Genomic DNA, 26,711 nt, shown 5'->3' on the forward strand with positions numbered 1-26,711 from the left:
ACCCCATCCCAAAGCATAATGAGTGTGTCCCTCACCTCACATATCTAGTTTTGGTTTCTACTGGAAACACTATAGGAACTAAATACCAAAAGTGATTCTCACTTTCTCCCCAGCTAGCAATGCTACCCTTATTCAAAGCAAGCATCTGTTGAAAGAAAATCATACCCTCAATAAGTGAGTTCATAAGAATGCTGCAGGACATGCTCATGCACCAAAGGTGGAACAGTCCTTCTATGAAAAGGTTTACTTACTATTTCAGATTGATTCAACTGTCCTCAAAATTAGGATTGGAGACAACAAGTAACCTCTGTTCCGGGATGTTAGTGTTTACTGGCAGAAAGTTAAGTCAAATATAAATTAAAAGCAACAGGAAGTCAACTGCACAGCAGGATGTTTTAAGGAAAATCAATTAGAAGCAGTCTAGCAACAGGGCCAAACACCAACACAGCCCAGAGGTATTTAGAGCCCAGGCCAAGTAGGTGACTCTCAATGGTAGCATTTAACAGCCATTATTTGAAGGTTTCAGAAAACGATTTTGACAGAAGACAGTTTTAGTAGCAGTTTACCTCCAGAACTGGTCCAGCTCCTAGAATAGTTCTCTCCACACCACTCGCGTACCCTTTCTGGCTCAGTGCTGTGAGGCAGTGAATTAAGAAGTTTGTGCTTTGAGTTTTTCCAGAACCACTTTCACCTGATATAACTATGCACTGGTTAACGTGTTTTTTAAGCATCGTGTGATAAGCCACATCGGCAATGGCAAAAATATGAGGCTCCAACTTCCCGAGTTGATGATTCTCATACAACTTGACATACTTAGGATTATAAATGGGCAAGAACTTGAAGGGGTTAATTGCAATCAGAATACTTCCTGCATAGGTATAAATTTTGTGTTTTAGAAAGCGGCATTTGAGATTTTCTAGAAGTGTTTTCTCTGTTAAGTTGGGAATATTGCACAAGTCATCAAAGTCCTCCTGCTGCCATGGAAGAAAACCTCTTTCAACCAGCCGTCGAGCATCCGTCTCCTTGGAAAGCAGTTGCATCTGGGCATATTTGATGGTCCCATCAGTGTTTCTTTCTTGTAAAAGAAAATAGTACCCATCCTTTTGAGGATGCTCATCCTGAGCGCGACGAGGCCAAAGTAGAACCCTATGAACAGGAGAATCATTTGTATCAAGTACCCATTCTTCACCACCTGTTTCTTTCACCTCCACAAGCACATAATTTTTTGAGACATCCAAGTTTAAGATATTAATCACATCCTTGATGACATCTGAAGACGTGGTATCCTTTGTTGCTGTCACTTTGCAGCAGGCAGCACTTTCTGTTGAGAGTTGAGGGTAAACATAAAGATTATAGGCTGCTTTTGTCTGGCAAACTGCACTGTCCGCATCTTTTAAACTCATTCTGCCCCAAAATGGGCTTCAGTCTTCTGCTCTTGCTTAAGATGCTGTACCCATCATCTAGGAAAATAAAATTAAACAAAATTAAAAGAAAAGAAATAGAAGAAAAATAAGTCAGGCTTTAAAGAAATATGTACAAGACATATTAAGGCATTACTTTCCAGAAGATGAAGTTACTAGACAGGCACATTCTTAACTGAAGAACACTACTTATGAACATCAGTGTTTATTTCAGTCTGTTTAGCCTATCCTATGCTGTGGATAACTGTAATGCTTCTTTTCTCATGTCCTCCTCTCCTTTCCATTATGGCCACAAAGCAAACTGAACTGGGACACACATCCGCACAAGGATTTCCCCGTTTCCACAGGTTAGTTTTAACCCTGAGGACTGCCCTGACCTGGTTCTCCACACACTACACAAACATTTATTCATCCTCCTACACCTACTCCTTTAGAGCTGCACAAACAGCTTGAAGTAGAAACAGGGTTTGATCACTTCTTCAATCAGAACTGCCATCGGATCTGGCAGAGGAGCCGCACGCAGGTGAGAGAAGGAGGACAGTTCTGACAGTGCTGCTCACACATCTTTTCCTCATTTCTCTGACCTCTTTTCACGAGCCCTACATGACAGATGGGACCTTTACTCCGCTCAGCTTCAGGAAACTGAGCCTACAACTAAACAGTGCAAACGCTGCTGTGATCTCCTAACCCCGCTCACTGCGGTGACTTCTAGAATACATATAACTTACCCAGAAAAGAGACTGCTAATTTCACTCGAGTCAACCACATCCTTGCTGCAGAAAGGTTCGATCTTGCCTTTTATCTTCTATTTTAGTCAACACCATAAAATCTTATCACAATGACATTTCAATTCAGCTAACAAGATCCCAAATAACCCAGTTCATTCACAAGGTTTTATACCTCATCACATCGACTGTCTCCTCACTAGATTTCAGGAACCTCATCCACGAGCCTCCAAAAAAAAAAATCACACATTATTATTGCTTTTACTTCCTGCCACCCCCACGGAGTCCAGCAACCTCGTTTCAACCTCACAGCCACCTAGAGAAGTCAGTGTCCTCCTTACTGCCACAGCTGGAAGCCTCTGTAGTCAGTAACGTTCTCTGCCTTTGCTGGGGGGTGATTTTTCTCTCAACTGCAATTTGGTACATGCAGATCACCAGAGCTAGGTTTGATTACATTGTTAATAAAATGATAACCAAAACAATGTGTAGCAAAGGGAGATAGCAATGTTTAACAGTCTTCCTACCCAGAACACCATTTCTACTTTTGTTCCAAGAACAAAATCATTGTAACTATACACTTGCTTGCTAAATATTTAAGGAAGGGAAAACAAAAAGCAGATAAATGCCAACGAAGTTGCTGTTTTGCCACTAAATAACTGCACAGGAACTTGCATAAGGCCACAGAGAGTGATCATTTCAAATTAAAATCAGAAGAGCTGGAAGCATTTAGCTGCCACTTCCACTGCAAGTAATGAATCATTGCAGAGCAACATATGACATAGCTCTGCCTCATGAACAGCCCCAGAGCAGAGAATGGTGCTTTAAGGGAACTCTGAATAGAAAGCTTTGAGAAGACACTGTTATGCAAGATAGATCATTTTTAGTGGCTACTCATCAAAAGGAAGGCTGAGCAAGCCACAGAGAAAGGCAAACCACAGCACATCCCTGCTCAAGCTATATGATTCCTCATAGAATGCTTCCTTGCCCTGCTAAATTCTCCATTCATTATGGAAGGCTTGTTGCAAGAACATACACAAGGATGGAACAATGAGCTCCAAAACCCCTCTCCATTTTTGCTACTTATCCCTAGTCTGCGCATAACAAGCCTGAAGTATCTCTGAAAAGTTACACAATAATAAAGCTTATTTAACCTACTGAAACTCAAACATCTGAATGCATAGCAAAACATACAGCAGAATGCTGCTCAAGGGGAAGATGAATCTGGAGCACAGACAGTAAAAAGGAACAGTGACCACCTTCCTTTTAAACTACCTTGACAGTCCAAAGGGGACAGTCTGGTGAAGACTTCCCCCTTTCTCTTTTTTCCTCCCACCAACTGATTTCAGACACACTGGATGCTGGGACAGAGGAAGTCCCCTCAGAAAACATTTTGACCAGAAGAGAACCTTAAGAGCTACGGCACCAATTTTTTGCCTACCCTGAAGAGCTGAACCGAGCTGCTGAGCTCTCACTACACTGACAGACACTTCCTAACTTCATCTCATGTCAGGATACGTATTTGGTGCATTGCTCAAGACTCCCACATGAAACTTTCTAAAGAGGAAACCAGAGCAGATGGCCTCTCTTCTCAACAGTGAAAAACCCAGGCCTGGCACACTACAGCAAACAACAGTGACAGCAGACAGACTGCTCAGGTGTGTGAGAAACCAGTAGGAGAGAGACTCTCATCCTGAAGGAGCAATATTTCTGGCAAAGCAATGCGCAGATATTGGCCTTAACTCAATCATGCTACACAGATTTCTGAATCAGGCAACTGAATGGAAGTGTAAACAGGTGAGAGTTCTGCTTCCCCAGCCACTCAGTGAGAGCTTTGGAAGCTAAACTACAGCAGAACTTGCTGATGCATGATTTCAGCACACAGTCACATCAGCAGTAAACAGAAAGGCCACCAGCATAACAGTGCCTCTTTATGATCAGATCTGGAATCCAGACATGGCTTCTCACTGCACTGAGCTTTAAGATTACTCCTTCACTCAGCTGCTCCAATCAGATGCACTCACTCAATACTGACAATGAGACTTAAGGAGAAAAGCAGAAATTTGCACATCACTTAAGGAAGAGTAGCACTCAACTATGCTTATTTCCTTTTAATCAGTTCTCCTTTTGTTACGTAGTTTACTTGACTAAGAATGAACATAATACTTAAATTCTTCTAATCAAGAATCAGAATACCTATTTATTACAAACAGGTTTGAGGAAATACTGCTGCTTTCCAGTTAATTTATGATTTTTCTTAGAGATGTCAAGCCTGATGATAGTACTGCTCAGAAAGAGATAGACTTTAGTGCACCCCTGACCTCCTACCAACAGCATTTCATAAAATGAAGCAGAACTTAAAAGCAAAGAGCATCCAGAGATGGCAAGATGGACAGAGAGCAGGTCAGCTACACAAGGAGCTTCAGTGTTCAATTATGGATGGATGATCATCAAGCAATTGGATTATGAGATCCTAAAGAAGTTGGATTCTTGCCATCAAAGTGAATATTTTCAGCATGGTGCTAAAACAAAGATAAATAGAATTACTGATAACAAACGTATTATACAGAGATTGAGAAGGCAGTAGGTAACCAAAAAGCTGGACGAATGATGCAAGACAGGAGCAAGCAAACTCCAGCTCAGTTTACAGGTACATCATTTCAGATTTACCTAACAAGCAAGCACCACCAGAGGGCTGGAATAGGAACTATCCTGAAAAGCAGTAACTGAAATAGGCTTGAAAAGCTATTGGGTAATCATTTAAACATGAGCTCCTTACACAACACCACAGCATAACAGTTAACATAATTACCACATCAAATGGGTATTTAGTCAGGTGGCCATATTACCTTTGGACACAGAAGGTTCAGGACCAGTACCACATCTAGAATATACCTAACGTTTTATTTAGAAGCTGTAAAAAACAACAAAATCTGTCAGAAAGCAGCTCCTTACAGCAAAATCCTCTGGAAGCTTTGTCTATTAGAAACACACACTGTAGTCTGATAGCAATTTGAGTCCTTGCATGGGGAACTGGAGTCTGATAGCACTCATCGGTGCCGAGGACACAGCTATAACCAAAGCCTGGGGTGGAATTCAAAGCTGGACAAACCGAGAGTAACAGAAGACACAAATGTTATCAGAGAGCTGCCCTGCAGTGCAGAAACCCAACTGCAATGGCAAGGCTACCTAAAGGCCTTTGTAGAAAGTCAGACAGTCCCCAGGTACAGAAGTGCTGTAGGGGTGTGTTGTAGTTAATTAGGTACCGCCCTCTCACTTCTGTTGAGTGGTCTGAACAATGATTAGTTCTGATTTTATGATTTTAAATTATCTAGAAATATTTAAGGAATCAAAATACTCATTGTTTCTATGAAATCTGGTTCATCAAGGACGACTGCATTCAGGTGCAGAGAACACTGGAAGAAAAAGGAGAAATGCAAGAGTGGAAGGTAATAATGAAACCATATGGGTCAGCATGCAAAAGCACAGAAAAGCACAGCCTCATCACTGCAGAGTTCCTTTTGTAGATGTAAATTTCTGCAAAGTTACCTTGATTTCTTGCAGTGCTTCTCCTTATAAGTAGCTCCTTTGCAAAGCATGAGAAGAAACAAAGCTGTGTGTTAGAGAACTTAACACGTGGGAGGTAGAAACTGGCACGAGGTGTACATCAACTAAGTTTAGACTTCACATTCAGAGTCCTTCCTGTTTTCCTTAAGATGTTTTACTTTCCTCCAGTAGAGCAAGAATGCCTTTTCATAGCAATTCAAATTAAGTCCAGCTGTCAGTATCTGCAAAACAATTAAATGTTTGCACCTGTGTGGTGAAAAATAGCAGAGGAAGAATTAGGCAAGATGGGAAAGGCAAAAAGTCAAAAGAAAAGTTAAAGTACAAAGCTCTGTATTCTGCTATTTAATTCAAAGCGTTAGGCTGTATTACTTCAGTATGAGTGGAGCATCACCTGCAAGGGATTTGTATGTTAAAAGATGCAGTGATACACGATCTGTACCTTGAAACAGTGGTTTTGTTATCCCAGTATGACAAACACACCGTTTAGTGGTGTTTGTTTCAAGCATGACAGAAGAGAACTGGGAGGTCTTGAGTAATGAGAGACCAATGTAAGATACCAGCTACAGCCACTTTACTCAGCTGTCCTAGCAGGGAAACTCCAGCATGCCACAGAAATGGAAGCACATCTACGCAGCCCAAAACCTCTCCTCAGGATTTTGCTCCTTTTCCTCTATTGCCTCATGTACTCAAACCTTACAAATAGTCTGTTAACGGCTCTAGAAATAAAACAATAGAAAACAACAGTACAAAGCCATATTTCTCTTTTTATATTACCTATAAATTAACACTTTTGCTTGCTTAGAAGACAAACCAAAAAACACTGGGTTTACCAAACAATAATCTAACTGAAAGCGAGGCCAAACTATTGAATCTGTTGCTGTAGGATTGCTTAGACCTGCCACTTAAATTGCCAGACAGGACAACATTTCAGGCACCCGCATCAATACTGTATGAAAGAAACATACTAAGCTACGTAATTTATCACTGATCTGTAATTTTCCTTCCCCAGCCTCTAACAACATTAACAGGAAAAGAAAATAGTCAAATTCCCTATGATATTTTTGATGCCATTTTCTGAATGTTAAGTCTCCACTGAACTAATTAATGTTCCTAATATGCATCAAACCCAACATTGCCTATTTAATAATGCAGTAAAATTTGAGAAAAGAACTTGGCCCCGATCAGTGCAGGGTATCTGTTTAGTTTAAATAAGGCCATAATTTGAAGGCACATGTTTAGTCAATGAATCATAGCAAAGCTAAAAAGGGAAAGCTACCATTACAGCAAAATTATTGAGGATGAACTTTGTAATATTCTACTTCTTCAAATTTTCACGTACACTTCCACGCTGCGTTCCTCAATCTGAACGATTCAAGCTCCTCACGCTGCTCATCAAGTATTTTCCAACACAAAAAGTAGAAACACATCACAAGGACCCAACCTCCACAACCCATCAACATCACATTTGCTAAATGCTGTCCCCAAAAGAGCCGCCTCCTTCTGATCAAACCAAATAACACCGAGCCATCTCAAACACACTCCGTTGTTACTTAACCTCAGTTTCCAAAGCAAGGAACTTCCATAGCAAGACAACAGGCTGCAGATACAGCCTAGGATTTCCAGAACCAATGGTGCTTTATAGGTAAGGCAAAGGCCTCAACTTGCCTCACCACATCACAAGAACATACAGTTGCTGTTACTGAACAAATCGATTTCTTTCCAAACATTCCAGACTCTTGTAGATTTACCTGAAAGTTGTTCTGCGTAATAGTGACACTTCAGTATTTTACTTGGCCACATAAGGTTCTCTTGAACTAAATAACTCCAAACCCTTGGCTTTCCTCAACTAAAAGCTCTTTTCTACACCAAAAGAAGTTGTTTTGAGTGAAACACACAAATTTACAACACATTTCTTACTATTCTTTGCAACCATCCCACTAGAGAAGTTACCGTCTGCCACAGGCTGCCCAATAAAGCAGAAGCTGCATTACAGTGCAAGTAGCACGGTGTAATACAGGAAAAAGTAAAAAAAAATAAAAAGATCTTCATTGCAGGCAGTTCCTTCCCATCTACCTCCTCTCTGCTCCCTCTGGCCCTCCAGGCCCTGATCCCAATCTGTGCCCATAAATCACCTAAGATGCAGCCTCTGCTTCCTCCAAGTGACTCAGACACGCAACATAACCTCGAGACAAGGATACTTTATCTGGGTTACAGTGACATTAAAGTCTATAGCATGTTATTACCTCACAGTGTGGTGTCATAGCTTACAGATGTACACCCCAGTATGAGTCAGAGGAAACAAAAATTCGTCCCTGTTAAGAACTGAAGGAACAAAGGAACAACTGGATGTGTTAGGAGATGTGAGCAAAAAGAAACTCAGACACACGTGAATCCATTGATACACCAAGAAACTACCTGAAGGACACGTATCTTATTCAATCACGTTAGAAGATGTTGTTTCAGTAAAATCTGACTGCAATGGACAAAATAATAACTCAAGAATCAGAGGGAAAAGATAAGCAGGTAAAGAACAGCTCGTTTCTTAGAAATGTGACTTAATGAACCCCTGTGGTCTTCAAGTTTCGAAGTTCTGAAGCATGGATTGCTTGGTGAATCATTTTCTTACCCTGTTCCATGACTGCTCCGATAGCTGATCCTGTTGCACCTCATAGGAATTTCTCCATTCTAAAGGAAAATCTTATGGCCACCCAGCCTCCCCCCCATGGCCATCCACAGCTATGGAAAGACTGTATTCATACGCAATACTGAGCTTCGTGCATGTGAGTCAAAGAGTTCTTCAGGGGATTACTCAACAATTCTGATGTTTGAATCATCATTTGTCAGAAAACAGCCTGTAAAAGCATTACTTACTTACACGGTGAACCTCACTTCAATTTTTCATCAGCTGTGTTTACTCTTCCTGAATTATTCAGTTCTACAAACGTTTTAGGTTGCACAGAAAAACACAGGCTTATGACTCTCCCCACCCTGGCTGGGCAGTCAGGTGCCCCATCACTGCACCATTTCTAGCATTCAGTTGCTAATAAAAAAAAGCTTTTTGCGGCAAACATTCGAGCACAGTGACAAAGGGAAAAAGGCAAAACACCCACAGCGATTCAATGGTCACAAGTTCTCAAGTTTAACGTTAGTAAGTTAATGCTTCTGCTAAAGGAAATGGAGCAGAAAAGCAGAGACGTTACAAGACTACAAAGGTAAAGAAGGCAGAGAATCTCATTGCTCTTGATGTTTGAAGACAAACACACCATCCTAACACTTCAGAAAAGCACTACAGTGAATCTGAAAGTATCATTAACAAACCTACGTCTTAAAAAGTTCTCCACACGTTTAATTTAGGAAAACCAACATCTGTTCCTGTCGGGATTCTGAGTTAAAGGCACCAGAGACTTCCTAAAGTTGGACAGATACAGCAGAACAGGTACAGCACCTCACACCGTGACTCCAGGGCAAGAGCTTTGTCGTTCGTATCGTGGCTGACAGGTCTGAAATCAGAGACCTTCTCATTATGCACCACAAGGTCCTGGTAGCAAATGGCTCAGGAGACAAACCGATCCCCATCCACCTCGAGGAGCAACGTGGGAGGATTCTGATGTCATCTCCGAAAGGCGAATTGCATCCACCCAACTCGTTTGGGTACAAAGAACCTCTCACCTTTCACACAGCAAACTAGTGAACGGAGCCAGCTAATAAACCGTGCACAAATACTTACAGAGCAATAGAGAACAGCTTTAATAACGGCACCGGGAAACCATCCCACGGCAGCACCATGGGCACTTTGCTGTCACAGTCAGGACGGCACCGCTGGGTTTGCTCCATAATTGTGCCCCAAAGGGAAGCTCCGCTCCCACAGCCAAACCCAGCAGGACCCGGAGCTGCTACAGCGGCACATCGCATCGATGGTGCCATAGAGCACGGCAGCTCTATCGTTGTCAAACGCAGCCCAAAAGGAACGAGAAAGCGCTGGGAGAGCGCGAAGGTGTCGATACGAATCGCTCCGGGCTGCTCCAGAGACACGGACAGACCGACCCTGAGCACGGACAGACCGACCCTGAGCACACGGCGGCACCGAGCGGCCCCGCGGATGAGCACAGCTGAGGGGGGCGGAGGGATCCCCACCCCACACAGGCGAGCAATCCCACTCCCACCTCAGCGCGAAACCAGCTCCCTCCGAGGCACCGCCGCTCCACAGCTCGGCCGAGAGAGAAGCCCCGCGCTGTTCCGCGCTGTTCCGCCCGTTACCTCCGGCGCCCACCTCAGGCCCCGCGGAGCCGCCGCTCGCCACTTCCGGGTGGAGGGAGGCAGGGCGGCGCCCATTCAGCGCCTGGCGCGCACTGCGCATGCTCACAGCCCCCTCCTCACCCCAGCGCCCCCTGGCGGTAGTGCAGTGCGAGGCGTGTTGGTGGGCGGCTGACCCAGGCGGGGGCTGGTGGGGAGCCGGCTGCTGCCTGAGAACGGCGAGAAACGGGACCGGGTGGATTCCTCGAGACCCCAGAGCCCGGCTGGGAGCGTCGCCTCACGACGCTGCTGGCGCTCATCGCCTTCCCCAAGCGGCTTTCTGCAGCGCTGGGGCGGCGCAGGAGATCCTTGTGGCGGGCTCGTTCTTCCCCAGCAGGACCTTAGGCTGAGGGAAAGGGCAGCGTCTGCAATCCCTGACAGCCTCCGTAGGGTGTTCCCTGCTTGTGGCAGGCTAATGAATGCTAAGGGCAGCGCAGCGCTGCTCTCTAATGGGGAGCATCCTCCCGAGGGCGCAGAGCCGACCCCGGCCGTGGGGACTCGCTTCGATCCTCCGCGCCGCTAGGGGGCGCTCGGCGCCTCCATCCCTCAGCCTGGGGCGGCGCTGCGCCTGCGCGCGGTTCGAACGTGTTGGCGGCCGTGGCGGTGAGCGCGGCTTCGTTCCTCAGCGCCGGTTCGTTCTTGTCTCTCGCAGTTCGGTGCCGCCGTCATCCCTTGTTCTCTATCGAAAAGATGTCCGGAGACGGAGAACCGTCCCTGAATAAGCGGAAAGGTAGCGACGGGGTGAGGAAACCCTGCCCGCCCGGCTGAGGCGTGGTGGGCGCGCTGAGGTGCGGGCCCGGCTGAACGCTCTGTGCTCTTCCAGGGGGAAGAATCGTGAAGTCCCGCTACCTGCAGTACGATAAGAAAGATTCCAGTAAGGTATTGGGGCACTCTGTGACTTGTGGAAGCGGGGCTGAAGCAGAAGCATTGCTGTTCTATGAGGGTGGTGTTCAATTGACACGGGCTGGGGGTTCGGGGCTGTGCTCAGCTCAAAACAGAGCACACGGGCATCCCAGGACAGCAGTTTCCTTTGGGCATCGTGGTGAGGTAGTGCTGGTTATGGTTAGTGCTGACATTCACTCCTGTCTGCTTCTTGGTTGTCAGAATGCTGCATCAAAATCCCTTTTGCCAGCGACTTCCACAGCAGCAGAATCTTCCACAGCAGCAGAATCTTCCACAGCAGCAAAATCATCCACAGCAGCAAAATCTTCCACGGCAGCAAAATCTTCCACGGCAGCAAAATCATCCACAGCAGCAAAATCATCCACGGCAGCAAAATCATCCACGGCAGCAAAATCATCCACAGCAGCAAAATCATCCACAGCAGCAAAATCTTCCACAGCAGCAAAATCTTCCACAGCAGCATCTTCCACAGCTAAAGCAGGCTCAGGCCTTTCTCAGGAGCCTGAAGCTGCAGGTAGGTCTCACCAAAAGGATTTCTAAGTTCTGTCATTTTTCTCAGCCTTTTTTTTTTTTCCCCAGCATCTGCAACTCTTAGTAACTTTAAGCATCTGAAAAGATCATTTGTGTTACTTGCATCAGTGCTAATTGCTGTCTGTATGCAAAAGGAATGAATGTGTAGGATTAAGAGATGCAAACTCTTGTCTGGGTGTGATCATAAAACAATAATCTGGAAATGCCTAGGATAAGATTCTGAACTACTTTATCTCTGGGTAAGTTCAGGAATACATAACTGGTGTATATAAAGTGAATGTGGAAAACCTTGCCCCATAGTAAAAGCTGTAGCAATTGGACAGATAATGGGAAAGGCGTTACTGCAAAGGTGCAATGACAGAAGAGGCATGATAGAAAGTGCTATAAAGAAAGAGGATTTCTTGCTTGTATCAGAAGATTCCAGGTTCACAGGGAAAAGCTTCACCAAGGAGGGATCTCCAGAAAGAGGTTGAGTAATGAAAAAGGACGCCATAGTAGATGAAAAGAGAACACTTTGCTACAGAGAGGGAAAGGGGGCCTCACTAAGGCAAAGGGTAGTTACAGATAGTTTATGTTAAGGGAGAGCAGAGAGAGGGGGAATTGCAGACACTAATTGAGAAAACAAGGGGATGAAGGCCATGACGATAAGGGTGGAACAGCCCAAGAACAGTGTGGTGATTAGATGTCCACAGAGCAAGCTGGAACCAGTTTGGGGGGTGCCCCTCCTGAAGGGTCGAAAGTTTACAGCGAGGAAGATGATGAGCCTTCATCCCACGACCACCCCCACAACTCACTAGGCATGCACAAGGGGGGGGGACTGCATGTTAATGGGGTCTCAGGAATGTAATGAATATGTATCCAAATTCCTGCAAACTATTGATGATGTATTAGTTCAGCCTATATCTGTTGCACGCTTTCTCCTAATGGTGTGCAAGTTTGGTGGAGCTATCCCCCTTGCACCTGGCGCTGTGCAATGCTGGAATAAACATACCTGCTTTATAACCCATCTTTGGATTATAGAGTTTGATTCCGCAAGTCAAGGTCCTTCCCCAGTGGCAGTCAGACTTCAGTGGGGTCTAAGAGAGCTGCAGCCAGGCTGCACCCCCTTCCTGTCTCACAGCTGGACTGCCTTCATCTGTGCTCACGGGGCTGCCCAGGTCCTTTCCCCAGATGCTCAATCAGGTTCAGGCTGTGACTCAACAGTTCTCATACAAAACCATACAGAGATGTGAGCTTATGGAGTATCTGTTTTAATTCTTTTAGTTTGACAACAGCTTTTGGCTGAGGGGGGAGACCTTATCGCCCTCTTCCAGTACCTGAAAGGTTCTTACAGTGAGAGTGGGGCAGGTCTCTTCTCACTAGTGACAAGTGACAGGACGAGGGGAAATGTCCTCAAGTTGCGCCAGGGCAAGGTTAGGTTGGATATTAGAAAGAACTTCTTTACAGAAAGGGTAGTTAGGTACTGGAATAGGCTCCCCAGGAAGGTGGTTGAATTGCCATCCCTGGTTGTGTTTAAGAGCCATTTGGATGTGGTACTCAGGGATATGATTTAGTGTAGGGTTTTTAGAGTTAGGGTTCTGGTTAGGCTGCGGTTGGACTTGATGATTTTCAAGGTCTTTTCCAACCTGAGTAATTCTACGATTCTTTCTGCAGGTGCTGCCTTTGGCTTGTTAAATCAGAGTAATTTTGAGAAAGGTGACTTACAGTCCACTTTATTAGAAGGAGATAAAATTACTCGACCGGATCTCGATCTTTCAGCTATTGATGGTAAACTTCCACTCACGTTTTATTTCTTATATTATTCTCTTGAATATATATCTAATAGTGGAATTATAGGTTTCTACTATAATTGCCAAAGGATGTTATTACATAAGATAAATGTTTATTTTTGAATTTATTTCAGGACTTGAAAAACTTTGAAGCATTCAGAGTTGGAGTTAACCTCTTACTTTTTAGTATCTTTTGGGTGTGTTTTCTTTTTAAAGTTAAGAATCACCTGCTAAAGAAGGAAGTAACATCAGGACTTTGTAACAGATAAATGTTCCATAGCCAGCCCTTCTGAGAATTGTACCAAATCTATCTGTAACTGTTACCTAACATTAAATACTTGTTATCCACATTACCCCATGAGCATAATTAGAAGCTGAAAGTAAAGCACAAGTGTTCTTTAGTGGCAGACGTACCAGCTTTAATTTCTTGGTGCCTTTGAAGAATCTGATGTCCGTTGTTGTGCCCCCATGTATTGGTAGAAAAGAGTAAGGACTTTTCTCTTACGACACAGATAAAGCTGTCCGCCAGAAAACTAAAAGGCCAGAGGCTTCTCGCAAAGCAGATAAAGGGGCAAAAGCGAAAAAGAAGACATCGGTGAGTCTCACTGCTTCCACTTTTAAGCTTCTTTATTATCTTTGAATATTTTCCAACCATTTTCTGTCAGAAAATTAATTCCTTTGACACTGTCTTCAAGTTCTATTCCTGTGTTTTGAGTATCTGCTGAGAACAGTGTAAAGATTGGAGGAACAAAGAATATACATTTAGTTAACATTCATCTAGGTGACTGTTGCTGATGATAATGCTGATTCTGACCACAAACTGGACTCTCAGTAATTTATTTACATCCTGAACTGTTTAAATATCACAGCTGATCCAGAATATTCTTTCTTTTTCTTCTTTCTCCCCCAAGAAATACAATCCCAGTTCTGTAGAGGAGCTGGAATCTCTGGAGCTGCTGTTAAATTACCTAATTGCAGAGGTGAGTCAGTCAAATGTGTGGTGTTTCAGGTTAAAAAGAAATCAAACAACTGTGTGATATCAAGTTGCATGCATTCTGATCCATAAACATCAGATTGTTATGGTTTATGTGTTGTAAACGATGTGGTCTGAAACTACATGATGGGTGTGCCTTGGAGACTCTCTTGAGTGAATTCTATGCCAGTTTACTAGGCTGGTGCTGGTTCTTCATGAGGGATGGACATACCAAAGTTCCAGGGAAACAGGAGTAAGTGTTTGGAATTCCAGGCTGTAGCAGTGATTTTGTTCTTTTTCACTCAGCGGTATATATGTGTAGTTTTCCTTTACAATAAAAAATAATAATTAGGGGTTAGTAGAGAAAAGAGAGAGAAGGCTTAAAGTGTACTGGACATATATTTATTGCTTCAGATTATGTAAGTTACTTTAGTTATGGTTGTCTTTTGGATGTAACAGCAAAGAAAGCAGGTTGCTGAGCTTGAGGAAAAGGCAGAAGCAAACTTGTTAATGTTGTGTGAAGAAAAGGAGAGACAACAGGAGAAGATCTTTAAGTTGAAGCGTGAAATTCTGCTCAAAGAGAGAGAAGCAAAACTTGATGAGGAGCTTGAAAGACAGGTAGGCTTTATTACAGTTCATTCTTCTGTGTTTAATCAGTCTGCTACATTGCTAATAATAGCTACTAGATTGTTTGAATGTAATAATCTAGTAGTTCTTTCTCAGAAGATGATTTTTTGTGGCCTGCTGAGGCACCGTTTTATGCATCTGTAAACATCTACTCCCTGCTGGAGCATGTTGTGCTCTCTAGTAGTCTAAACAAATGCCTTTGTCACTTTTTTTGACTGTCCCTTATGGAAGCAGGAAGAAGTTATTACAGCAGTAATGCATGAGTTGCCAGCGCAGTTTACATCTCCTGTGCATCGTCTGTAAACATCTTAAAACCACGCTGTAATGGTGTAACTGCAGGATGTTATGACTGGAGCAGAGATGAGCAGTGAACATCTTCTGTCGTTTATGTATGTTAGACAGCAATAGTTCTGATCTAGTTGTAAGTAGACGAACCTTTCATGATTTTCTTGATAGAAAATCATCTTTAGGAGATGAAGCCTCCACACTTGCTCAGCATTTTCTTAGTTTTGTTGCATCAAATTAAAAGGGTAGGATGTTCTGAACAACTGATTTGCAAAACTGGGCAAATGCTTGTTTTTAACAAATATGCTTTGTGAAAATTAAGACTTTTGGAGAATACAGAACTACAGTGAAAGAATGAAATGTAGAGCACTTTGCCTGCTAGTGTTTCTTGCTGTAGTATCAAGGAGACCGTTATTGGCCAAGGCAGAACAGGAATATCACCACAAACTTTGTGAATTCTTCTGTCAGTGAACAACTCAGAGTGGCAATTGTTGATTGTGTGTGTGTGTATATACTGTAAATTGTTTTTCTGTATCAATCCAGTTTTAAATCCCGTTTACATGGAGAAAAGCCTTTCTTGTTGTATGTACAAAATGGCTGTTTTGTGAAGAAGTGTTGATTCATCATGTCCTTTTCAGATGGAGGTACTTTCTCCTCTCGTTCCTCTTCTTGAACAGTTTAAAGAGCAGTATAAAAGCTTTGCAGTTGCTCTGGATGCCACTAGACATAAATTGCCTATAAAGAACATTCACATAGAGGGAGATATGCCAACATACCTAGGTATGAAAATTACATTTAAAATATACTTTCAGAAATAAGTGTTTCTATGTGCCTGACTTGTTTTTGTTAGACCTGCTTGTGGTCACTGGAGCAGCTCTGTGTGCTGCTCATAGATTTTGGACACGGGGCTTCAGCATTAGTCATGTGATTTGATGTCAGTAATTACTGTCTCCATTGAACCACTAAACTGCTGCCAAACAGTTTTTTAATCGTATGATAGGGAGATAATGAACTTTCTAGATTAAGACGGTCTTAAAAAATAAAATATAAAAAGAGATTTGTAAACTGTATTCATTCCATTCTTCCTTCCTTGCTCTTCCTAATGTGTAGGCAAGTTGAAGAGCTGTAGAAATACTGTGATGTCTTTTTGCTTCTGTTTGAAGGGCTTGGTCCCGTGGACAGACTCGCTTGTTTTTCCTGTAGTAACTTGCTTACATTTCCAAACAAATGGAAAGATTTTATTGAAAAAGATAAAATTCTTGTGAGAAATTCAGAAGAATAGAAGATGCATTCTTTTGCTTTGTGAATGCTAAAGGAAAGGACGGGGTAAATTTCAAGTTGGTGATACTTTCCCATATTCAATTAGTTTGGGAATTTTGGAGGTTTAAAGCTTTATTATTATTATTATTATTATTATTATTATTATTATTATTATTATCTTACATCTGTGTCTGGTGAAGTTCTGTGAGGTGCTCTGTGTGAGCTTGATTAGCAAATTAAAATAGCAGAGAGAGGGTTGTTGCTGTTAGTCTCTGTAGCTAAAAGTAATTTGGCTTTTCTGATTTCCTAATGGCTTAACAAGCAATAGATGATGTAGTTCACTCATTCGTTCTTACTGCAGCTATTACGTAATCTCATATATTAGTCCACTGCATGCATTTTTCTTTTAAATGCTCTTATCTTGTAGAGAAACTGCAAAAGGAGTTGACTGTCACACAGGAACTTCTGGCAGAAGTTATGCCAGACTCCTCAGAAGAAAGTGCAAAAGCATTCAGTGAACTGCAAGGTACTGAAGGGGCGTTCCAAAAACTGGAGAAAGAGCTTCAAAGGTATTTACAACAATGTGAAAACTCTTTGTGTATTCAGAGAAAAATGTATAGAACTCACCTTTTGGATCCAGAATGGATATTGGGGGGTTAATTGAGGGAATAGTCCTGCAAAAGTTGCTGGCATCTTTATTTCTGTCCCTACCTTGCCTATGAAGGAACGAATTGTTTTGTTTTGTCTGTGTAATCTTAATGGACTACTTCAGAGCGCTGCTTTCTGACATTGGCTATATGGTAGGGAAACTGAATCTCCATGTGCGTACCCTTTGTTGTTTAGTCGAAGTTATCCTCCACTGTAACTGATTTCACCCGCTTCATTTGTTCCAGGAGCCTCACACAAATGCAGGACCTGTCATGTGAAGCTAGTAAAGAAGTTTCACTACATAATCAAAGAATATGTGAAGAGCGTCGTGGAGAAGATGTTGTGAAATGCTGGTACTTCAACTGAGTGTCTGTGATTCCTGTGTGGTTTATTTTTGTTTGTTACTGATGGGTGGGTACTAAATCTATGTCAGTAGACTTGTTCTTGTTGTTGAAACTTCAGTTTCTTATGAACTCAAGCACGGATCTAAGTAATAAATCTTGCTTAGGAGCAAAGCACAATGTATGTTAAAAATCAGGTTTAGATTTATGGTGTGATGGTAGGGTGGGTAGCAATGAATGAGGCTGATGAGCAGAAGGAGACAGGTAGCTTGTAACAAGTAGAGTTTTGGTAAATCGTTGCCTAATTGTTTTGTAAATAAATTACTAAAACGTGAATGCTTTTGTATTGATGCTTTCTATTGAAGCACTTTAGATCTTTATTTTACAATAAAGACCATCTTTTTTCACTGTTGTACAATGAGCCATTGTGTTTGAAAATCTTCATTCATCTCTTCAAGAAGCTTTTGTTTCCCTCTGGCTTCCACAGGGCTAATATTAACAATGTGGATTTCTAGGCACAAAGTCCTGGGGGCAAGTTGTGTCCTCCTGGCACCCAAAACGCCAGTGCCAGAAGATTGTGAATGTGGAAGGAAACTTGCAACCTAAATACTGAGTAAGTGCTGGAATAAGAAAGATAATGCTCTGTTAGAACATAGATGTGGGCTGTGGAAATTGTTTTTTCAACATGCAAATAAATGATTTAGATTTTCTTCTTAGATTTTCTAGATTAAGCTGTAGAACTGGATCAGAAAATACGTGCAGTCTATTGGATGAGAAGTCCACATGTGACAAGCTATTAAGACCTTAATTGTATATAATTTTAATGTCATTGTTTCATTGCAGCTTATGTATGACACGGTGGGAGAACAATCAGTTATTTTCAGCTGTCATCTGTTTCTATTCATTTCAGCTAAGTTAGATCAGCTACACCTGATAGCTCACCTGTGTGTGTGCTGCCTTTTGTGCCACACAGCAGAGATAGCTGCACACAGCAGGATCACGTTCCTGTACAGGAAGGCAAACTGCACCTGTGGCATTCACCACTGGATGGAGATGTTTGCTGAGCAGTCAGGTCAGGTTAGCTGTGGGTCAGCAGTCATTTGGGTGGGTACAGAGCTCAGTAGAAAGGGGCCCTTAGATGATAACACTTGTGGTCAAACTGCAGTTTTCCCTGAGTGTGAATAACCGCTAGGCTGTGTCCTTGCTCCTTTAACCTGTTTGTTGTAACTGTGTCTTTCCAGGGCTCAGAAAGTTGTGAGGGATCTCCTTAATTCTGAGGGGGCAGGGATGAGATAATCATCAAGTTAATCAAATCTTAATTTTGTTTCTGCACTAATGCAAGGCAGGATGTCTGCCCTAGGGTTTATTGATGGCAGACCTCACTGCTTGTCTAAAAAGAAAGAAGTGGTTGTAGGACATACTTTTAAATCAAACCTTTCCTCTTCAGTTAAGTGACTTCCACTTCTAAGTGTTAGAGTTCTGGGACAGTGGTTTCCATCTGAAGAATATTGTGTGCATACTCTGACTGTAGCACTATGCGCACCTCCTCGCTCAGCTGTTTATCCTTTGGGTGAAAGAAGCCTTAAGCAATTTCAGCTGCTTTCTGGATTTTCTCCCTCTGATCACTTTCTAAGCTATGGAAATGTAACATATCTGGCGTTTGTTGAGATGGAATGCTGCCGTGTTCACCCTGAAGGAGGGGGAGGAAAGGTTCTGGCTGTGACAGTGATTAAAAGCTCTCAATCAAAAGTACTTCCTCGCTGCTGCAGGTGGCAGTCATTATCCGCAAAAGAAGCCTGAAGAGAGGTGGAACTCAGAGCTAAAGGCAGGCTAAGGGCAGAGCAGTGAGGAGCACAAGGATGTGCACTATTGCTCCAGAGGAATCCAGCCTTGCGTAACGGCCGTTCTTTCTTAAACTGAACACTTGTGTAAAGCTTTGTGCCACTAGTGGAATAAAGCAGCACACCTCTTCAGGAAAGGACTGTGACTTTCTTCCCTATTGATCTGATGGAATATTGGTTCTGACTGATTCTGTTTTGACTCTTTGAAGAGACAAGAAGTCTTTCAGGTTCCTCCAGCACAAAACAGCTACAGACGCTCCATACGGTCATACATAACAATGTAAAACCAAACCAAGCAACTGCAGGAGCTGAGATGTGACACTGCTGACTTTGTATTTCCCAGCAATGTTCCAACAGCATCACGTGCTCTGAGTCTGCCTGAAGCACTGAGCAATTGAAGACATCTTTTCCTTCAGGTTATTGAGCCTCTCTCACTTTTGCACCTGGAAACAGCGATGCCCACCTTCTCTTCAGTATTTATAACATTATTAATAATTTATAACATTATGTGTTCTATTGAAATTTTTTGCAGTACTTAATTCCCACATGTTCATTTTTTGGGCCAGAAGTTAATATTTCTAGTTGTTAACATGAAGTTGTCCTAAGGCTTCATGTCTGTGTGTGTGTCTGAGTGTATACATATAATGATTGGGGTATTTTTCTCTTCTTGAAAACTGAAAATAGTTGTGTAACCAGCCAAGTAAGTCAGAGAGCTTGTGGGAGACAGAGTGGGAGTGCATGGTGGAGATGTAAGCACTTATCCTTTGCAAACCTGTATTCTAGTTCTCTACAATGGGATTGGTGAAGGTCATTCTAAGCCAGTTTTGCACTGCTTGGTCTGCCCAGCGTGGGCTGTTATTTCTTGGAGAGTTCTGTCCTGGTTGTTTTAACCTCCAGCTCAGGAGGGTTTTGTTGTAGTGGTTTTTGTTGTAATTCCTGTGCTGTCATAAGGTCACCAAGGGTCAACATGAGGAATCACCCCTTTCTGCCATTGTGCTGTAGTGGAAATACAGCTCAGGAGATAACTGAGGCCTGTTTGCCTCCTCAGTCCTGCAATCCATTGTTTGTGCCAGCTGCAAATGGAGCTGATTCTTTGCTCATCAACAGCAAAGAAGCATCTCATGACCCCAACAGATGTTTCTGCATTTTAGGCTGATGAGAACTTACATGGTTCCTGCAGCCTGCCCTGCCTTAGAGTAAATACCACTTTGTTGGAGATCCGGAAGCTGATGCTGAATGTGATAAACAGATTTCTGGCCAGACTGCAATGGCTGGGATGTGAAAAGCATTCTGCAGAGGCAGAAGATTGAACAGCTCTGAACTGCGCCGCTGAGCCACGCCAATTACACCAATTAAGAGCATTTCCAGTGATTATGTGGGCTTTCCTGCTCAATCCACAGAAATAACTTCAGATTGGTCCTTCCATTGTATTTTGTGCAGCCTGTAATGCAGACACGAGGATGGAGGGCTTGCTCTGCAGAATAAGTTTCGAAACAGTTTCTCTTAAAATAATAAGCATTTCTGTGTATATCTGCAGTTTCTGTAAGAATATGTTACCCTCTGTAGCAGAAATGTTGAGCCATGGCCTGAAGGAGTGATGGAGCACCTGGTGGGAGGGCAGGGCCAGACCAGGGGAGCTCAGGTGTGTGCAGTGCATTGCAAAGCACATCAAAGTAGCCAAGTGACTGGAGGGGGTGTAGCCATGATTCTTAGCCCCCATTTAAGGGTTGGCAGTAAGGGGAGCTTCTGGAGATCTCTGTGTACCTGAGGCCTTCTAGAGGTAAGCAGCTTCTTTCCTTTGTTTCTATATTTACAGCTATTGCTTTTGGATTTGTCTTCCTTTACCCCAGCTAAAGACTTTGCTACCCTGTTATTATTGCCGTGCTTCCCCTCTCATTGTAGCATTACACCCTCATGGCTGGTAAGCTTATGGTAGTTCAGCAAAGCCAGCAGGCCATTTGCTTTTGCAGTCTTCTATGCTTCGCTGCCAAGGTTCTGGTGCAAGCACAGAAGGAAAAGGGAGAGTAAAAAATGGCTTTTAAAGAGGAAGGCACCGTGTGAGGTATTTTTGGTGTTCTCCCCCAAATATAATGCTGTAAATTTAAGTAGACCCTTTCTCTTGTCACTGAGTTTGTAAGGACTGACACAAACGTGTTTTTTTCTGTTGGGAGGAAGGGACCAGAGGTTCTGGCTTCCCCTAAGCCAGAGATCTCCCTCTTGTTTGAGGACTACTTCTCTGATAACCCTCACATTGCACATAGTTGATTTATCAGGGTAGGACTGATATAAGGTTGTATTCACACCTATGAAGTGCAGTCTCTCTCTCACCCCTTTGACATACACCATACAGCCACACGAACCCCTGCATGTTCTCAGCCTGGACAAGTGCCTGAGATTCCTCAGCCATCCTGAGCAGCAGAGCTCCTTTATTTTGTAAGCCAAGCAAAAATCTGAGCTATGCGCCGTGTGAGCAGTGGTGAATATGGCCCATAGATGCAACTGATGAATCGCTTTTATACATAAGAACTGCTTACAGAACTTCCTTTAAACTTCTAACTGCTCCCAGATGTGGCTTGAGGCAGCTGCTGGAATTCCATCACCTGTTGCATCACACTGAACAGGACTCATTTTGGCAGGCACAGAAAATTCCGTTTCAATAACTGAATGGTTTGAAGTGATACTAAAGCTTATTCTCTCTTCGTTTACAGGATAGCGCATAGTTCTGTAATTAAAAGGCTTTTGCAGTCTGCAGAGGCAGCGATGGCCGTATTTCCTACAGTCAGCAAATATCAAAGAGAAAGACTTCAATTCTGAAGGAGTTTCAGAGGCACTTTGTGGTGCTTTTTTACTGCACAGAGCCCAGAGATCTCAGTTGTGAGTCTGCAAAGAGCAACTTGTGTGTCTATGCAGGTGGATGTGATGATTAATGGTGGGGATTATTTGGTTTCTGAAAGCAGGATGCTGTTATGCTCAAAACTCACCTGATCTCAGCAGAGCTATTAACGAAATCATTGTTTAGATCGGTGAGCTGATGTACATAATTTATAAACTGCTTTACCACAAAAACAGCAGAGGTGCTTCGTTTTCACTTTGCCTCCTTATTGCCTTCAATTACAGGACCCCGAGGTGCTGTTAGGTCCTACCCTTAGGAGAGAGGCTCGCTTCAGTGCTGCTGCTTTGCAGGTAGGAGAGCTGAGGCGTGCGGGGCTCCAAAGGTGCATCTGAGAAGGTGAGGATGCTGAAAAAGTGTTTGAAATTGTCATGTTTTATCTTTGCCTCTTTCAGTCCTGCTTGTCATAATAGAAAAACGTTCTCATTTCAATATACCTTCTAGTGAGTCGTGTCTCATAAAGCCCAGCTGGTTCGCTTGGGAAATAATATTTCTTGATGAGAAAGCTGCAAGAAGCTCCAGGGCATTTCACAACCCCTCCCACAGATGAACTGCAGCTAGGAAAATAGTTCTAAAAACCACTCTAACCCTTCCAAAGGGGGTAAGCAAGCCTTAAAGATCTCTAATTAGTTGGTAAGCGTGTGATTTGGATGTCTTTATTGGATTTAGTAAGTTACTGAGTACTCCATTGCAGCCAGGGCAATTCTGCATAACAGTATTTGTGGACAGACAGAGATGGAGGATTAGTGTGCATTAATGCTTTAATAGAAGGGCTTAAATAGGTGATTTCTTTAAAACTTTCTGAGCCTGCTTGGCTGTGCTGTTATCTCACATCGAAAAGCTGTGATGGGCCTTGCAGAGACTGAACTCCTTTTGATATGAGCCCACAGAACTGTCCTCCGTAGTCTTTAGATGGGATGTACTTTTGTTTAAAGACTAATGCAGGGCTTGCACTGACAGCGCTGACATTGCTGACAGGAGGGTGGGCTTTATATATTCAGAATCATTTGGCAGTTTAGCACCTTTAGCAACTCGATGAGCTTTATTTTCAGGGGGTATCATTTCAGTCATAACCTACAAAAAATAGCCTTCCCCCTGCACCCCCCCGATTTTCCTGGTACTTTACACCATGTCTGCAGTGCTGAGGGGAAAACCAAATTCATGCTCCCACAGCTACTGAGGGCTTTCATTAGTTGCTGGGGCAGAGCTGAGCCGTGTTGCAGCACGTCTGTGATCCCGGGCTGCCTCCACAATGGTTGGAGGATGAACTTCTTGCTATGTTTGCATCCCTTGGAGTCCTGGTATTCATTCTGTCACCTTGAATAACCGCTGTTGCTTTGGATATGGATCCATACATGCTCGTACATCTTCCTGCTGAGAGCAGCAGCTACCGGAGTGCCTTTTTGTAATACCTCATTTGTTTTGAGCAGGACTTTTTTCCTGCGGGTGACCATTCGTACACACAAGCAGCTTTGCCCTTAAGTTGCTCTAGATCTGAATGTAGAGACAGATCCCCAACGATGTATAGGGTAAGATATTCGACATAAAGAAGCAGAATTAGAAGGAAAAACGAGGAACGAAGGGCCGGGATCTCTGCTTTTCCCTGCTCTGTAAGCTGTGCCGCAGCCCGGCGCTGGGAGAGCTCCCCGTCCTGCCGCCCACGGGCGGGGATGGATGAAGGTGGACGGGACGGGTCGGGGCCTGAGGGCGGAGGGGGACGGAGCAGCAGCGCTGGTGCTGGACACGGAGTCGGACAGCGGAGCGCCTCGGAGCACAGAGGCTCCGTTCATGGTAGCGGAGCACGGCGGTGCCGCACCGGGCTGCGGACACAGCGCGGGGACGGACGAGGAAGGTGATTCTCGCGCAGGTGCCGTCCTCGCGGGGCTGCCCGGGCTCGGCAAAAGAGGAACCGCTGCTCCGGCCGGTACCGGGGCGATGAATTAAGGAGGAGCGGCCGCTGGGACCGCGCGTGGCGGCGCACCTGGGCCGGGCCGGGAGGCGGAGGTGCGGGGCGCGGCGCGCGCTGTCAGAGCGGGCGGGGAACCGCAGACAAAGAGCCGGGGCCGGAGCCGAGCGGGCACCGGGGCCAGGAGGGGGCGGCCCGGGGGCGGGGACGCGGCGGGGGCGGCGGCCACAGAGAGGCACCGGGGAGCCGAGCCCGGAGCGGGGCGGCCGCGGAACCAGCAGGGCTGAGCCCCGGGAACAAAAGGCTCCGGCACCGGAGAGCGTCCGCGGCTGCGGAGCCGTGTCCGGAGCAGGATGCGCCGAGCGGAGCGCCGCTGCGCATGGGGGGTTCTGCTGACCCTGTGCGGCCTGAGCGCAGCGCAGCCCCGCGGCAGGCAGTGAGTACCGGGACCGGGGAGCGGAGCGGAGCGCGGCCGCGCTGTCTCGGAGGGCGGCGGGGAAGGAGGGCGAAGGGCTCCGGGCGGCTGCTGCGGCCGTAACAAAAGCCTCGGGGCGCTGCGGCGCTCCCTGCGAGCAGCACGTTTGTACTCGCCGGTGCAAAAGCGCATAGGAGAGAAGAAGAAGGAGAGGAGGGGGAGGGAAGTTATCCTTAGAACTACCTGTGTGCGGCTCCTCCAGCGCGGGGCTGCAATGCTTTTATCTGGCAGCAATTATGTCAGGAATCCGGGCTGTGCCGGAGGTAGCGCTGCCGGAGGTTGGGGAGCGCTCCGCTGTGGGACGTCCTACGGGAGAGCGTTTCTCTGCGGAGAAAGTTGGGGTTTTTTGTTGGCTTTTAGAAGTGGAATCCCCGCTTTGTTGCAGCGCGTTTAGGCTCGCTTTGATGAAGGTTTGCTTTGTTCTTTATCCCGGGTGCGTTATGGCTCGTCAGCATCGTGAATGGCCGCATTAACTGAGTGCCACGGTGAACTCATTTTCACTTGCCTGCTAGAAAGTATTTCTTGTCCTGCCAAGTTTTGGTGCAAGCTGACAGAGCCCTCAGTCAATCGTGCTTCAGGGCTCTGTCCAGTCACTGTCAGCTTAACTGTTTAACTGCCAAGCAAAATATTTAGCGTTCAGATGCCGTTTATGTGCTGACTTGCACGGCTGTATCAGCAGGCTGGGACTGCAGGAAGAGCTGCAGCAATTTAGAACAATGTGCATCCATGTGCTTCGCATATGGCACCGCAGCGCTGCGCTTATGTGACAGTTTGAATGGAGTCGTTCCATGCTGGATGCAGATGTTCTCTCCCTCCCTCTCTAAATACATCACTGATGTTTTCCTTAGAGGGAACGTGCAGACTTAGTAGTCATTCTTTTTTTAATCGTTGTTCTGATGAATTTACAAATCCGGTGAGCAGAAGGTTTTGTGTCCATAAATACCCCACCCAGTGTGACCCGAATGCCGCAGAGACCTGAACTTCCTTCGGGATAATGGGATCTCCATGGCAATGAGGCCTGCTGAGAGAGAGACACGGGGCTGGTATTTGATGGAAGATGACTGAGGGGGCTGTAAAACAGCATCGTCTTTACCCCTGGTGATAATTAATCACGGGCTGAAGCAGGCTGACCTGTGGCATTGTGGAAAGGCTGAGAAACTGCTCTTAAACTGTCATACGAGGAGCTGCCTTGTTTAGAAAGTCCTTTTGGGTGGGAGAAAATAACCAACAAAACCCAGACAAATGAGCAAACAGAAAGGTGTTGTGCCATGAAGAGAACATACATGTGTCGCTTATAGCCAAACACACCAAGGAATTCCGAGTTTGTATGACTTTAATTTGATAGCTTTGTGTGATAGCACTGTTTGTCACAGAGGAATGGTGTGGATTCCATTCAGAAACACAGAGATTGTTCAATAGTTGGGGCTGCTAGGGGTGGCTTTAATGCTGTGTGTCTGTTAAGGTAATTCCTCTTTGCTTGGAGTTGGAAAGATGCAGGATGTGATTATTTGATCGGGATGTTCAGTTTCTTTATGATTAGTTAACTGTGCATTGGTTTATTTAGGTCTATGCAATAAACATTCCTGTATTCTGTATACAACAACATTGGTGTCTTTAAATATGAACTGTTAACTCACTTAACTCTGCTCATTCCTACATTCATTCTGTGCTCCTTTCATGCCGGTTATGTAAGGCTGGGACTGCTGCTCGTTGGAGACATGGCCCCAAATGGGCAGTTCTGGGAACCTGTGTCTGTCCTTCACCTTTTCTTAGCACTGTAAGTGCTGTACAAATAAGATCTCACTCTTATTCTCCCACTTCCAATCTTGCATTTTAGGGGCTATTTGATTGCAGCACCTTCTGTATTCCGGTCCGGTGTTGAGGAAGCTGTGAGTGTGACCATCTTCAATGCTGTCAAGGAGACAACGGTCCAGATTCAGTTGGTTGTGAAAGGAGAAACTGTGTCCCGGGGCCACGGAACTGTTCTGGGTGAGTTCTTGTTGTTCTGAGCTTGGGAGTTACTTAGAGGTGCTCTGGGGCATCGTCACTGTCTCTTAATGAATTACTTTGGGTGAAAATGCAGCTGGAACCAAAGTAGGATTGAATTCATTGTTGGCCGTGAGTGTTTCCAGGTGTGGTTGTGCTGATGTGTTTTGGATGTATGGGATCCCAACCTTTTTATCTTTGATACTGGCTGACAGTTGCTAACTAAATTGAAGGGAATGATGCTTACACTTGTGATCGTCATGTGCTGAAGTG

At 44.5% G+C, this 26,711-nt stretch overlaps 3 protein-coding genes across 41 annotated transcripts in view; 2 read left to right on the top strand and 1 right to left on the bottom strand.

Moving 5' to 3' along the window:
• Positions 1–10,495, bottom strand: part of MYO9B (myosin IXB) — a 40,520-nt gene extending 30,025 nt beyond the window's left edge. For 24 of the 33 annotated variants that reach the window (XR_014935090.1, XM_085517860.1, XM_085517859.1 and 21 more), the window contains exons 1-2: positions 9,874–10,014; positions 567–1,460 (exon numbers count right to left, since the gene is read on the bottom strand). Coding sequence is in view for 31 of the 33 variants with exons in the window: in XM_085517860.1 (XP_085373986.1) it covers positions 567–1,403 (837 nt within the window). In the remaining 2 variants the exon portion in view is untranslated. Of the gene's footprint in view, positions 1–251; positions 1,461–2,321; positions 2,369–5,692; positions 5,957–9,873; positions 10,015–10,087 lie in introns of those variants that run through there. The other 9 variants (XM_085517858.1, XM_085517849.1, XM_085517837.1 and 6 more) reach the window with 7 other exon arrangements.
• An 82-nt stretch (positions 10,496–10,577) lies between these two features.
• On the top strand, positions 10,578–17,761 carry HAUS8 (HAUS augmin like complex subunit 8). 4 transcript variants are annotated; one of them, XM_015886184.3, is made up of 10 exons: positions 10,578–10,733; positions 10,827–10,882; positions 11,108–11,420; positions 13,091–13,204; positions 13,719–13,801; positions 14,118–14,186; positions 14,639–14,797; positions 15,730–15,871; positions 16,779–16,920; positions 17,245–17,761. In XM_015886184.3, the coding sequence occupies exons 1-10, from the start codon at positions 10,694–10,696 to the stop codon at positions 17,363–17,365; spliced, it is 1,239 nt and encodes a 412-aa protein (XP_015741670.2). In that variant the 5' UTR covers positions 10,578–10,693; the 3' UTR covers positions 17,366–17,761. The 4 variants fall into 4 exon arrangements, 2 of the variants coding, with proteins under 2 accessions (XP_015741670.2, XP_015741672.2); XR_014935093.1 differs by lacking the exon at positions 15,730–15,871; XM_015886186.3 differs by lacking the exon at positions 14,639–14,797.
• Positions 17,762–24,165: 6,404 nt separating this feature from the next.
• CPAMD8 (C3 and PZP like alpha-2-macroglobulin domain containing 8) overlaps positions 24,166–26,711 on the top strand; it is a 40,486-nt gene continuing 37,940 nt past the window's right edge. For all 4 annotated transcript variants that reach the window (XM_015886180.2, XM_015886182.2, XM_015886181.2 and 1 more), the window contains exons 1-2: positions 24,166–24,413; positions 26,290–26,441. In XM_015886180.2, the coding sequence (XP_015741666.2) occupies positions 24,331–24,413; positions 26,290–26,441 (235 nt within the window). In that variant the 5' untranslated portion in view covers positions 24,166–24,330. The remainder of the gene's footprint in view (positions 24,414–26,289; positions 26,442–26,711) is intronic.

This window comes from Coturnix japonica, chromosome 16 (assembly GCF_054131305.1).
Source record: "Coturnix japonica strain WE chromosome 16, WE-NBRP24, whole genome shotgun sequence".
NCBI lineage: Eukaryota > Metazoa > Chordata > Aves > Galliformes > Phasianidae > Coturnix > Coturnix japonica.

Excerpts from the sequence above, each read along its gene's own strand:
- HAUS8 (XM_015886184.3), top strand. The coding sequence starts at position 10,694 with ATGTCCGGAGACGGAGAACCGTCCCTGAATAAGCGGAAAG. Across the intron at positions 10,734-10,826 it reads GTCCCTGAATAAGCGGAAAG|GGGGAAGAATCGTGAAGTCC; the intron begins GTAGCGACGGGG and ends GTGCTCTTCCAG. Across the intron at positions 15,872-16,778 it reads AGATATGCCAACATACCTAG|AGAAACTGCAAAAGGAGTTG; the intron begins GTATGAAAATTA and ends CTTATCTTGTAG.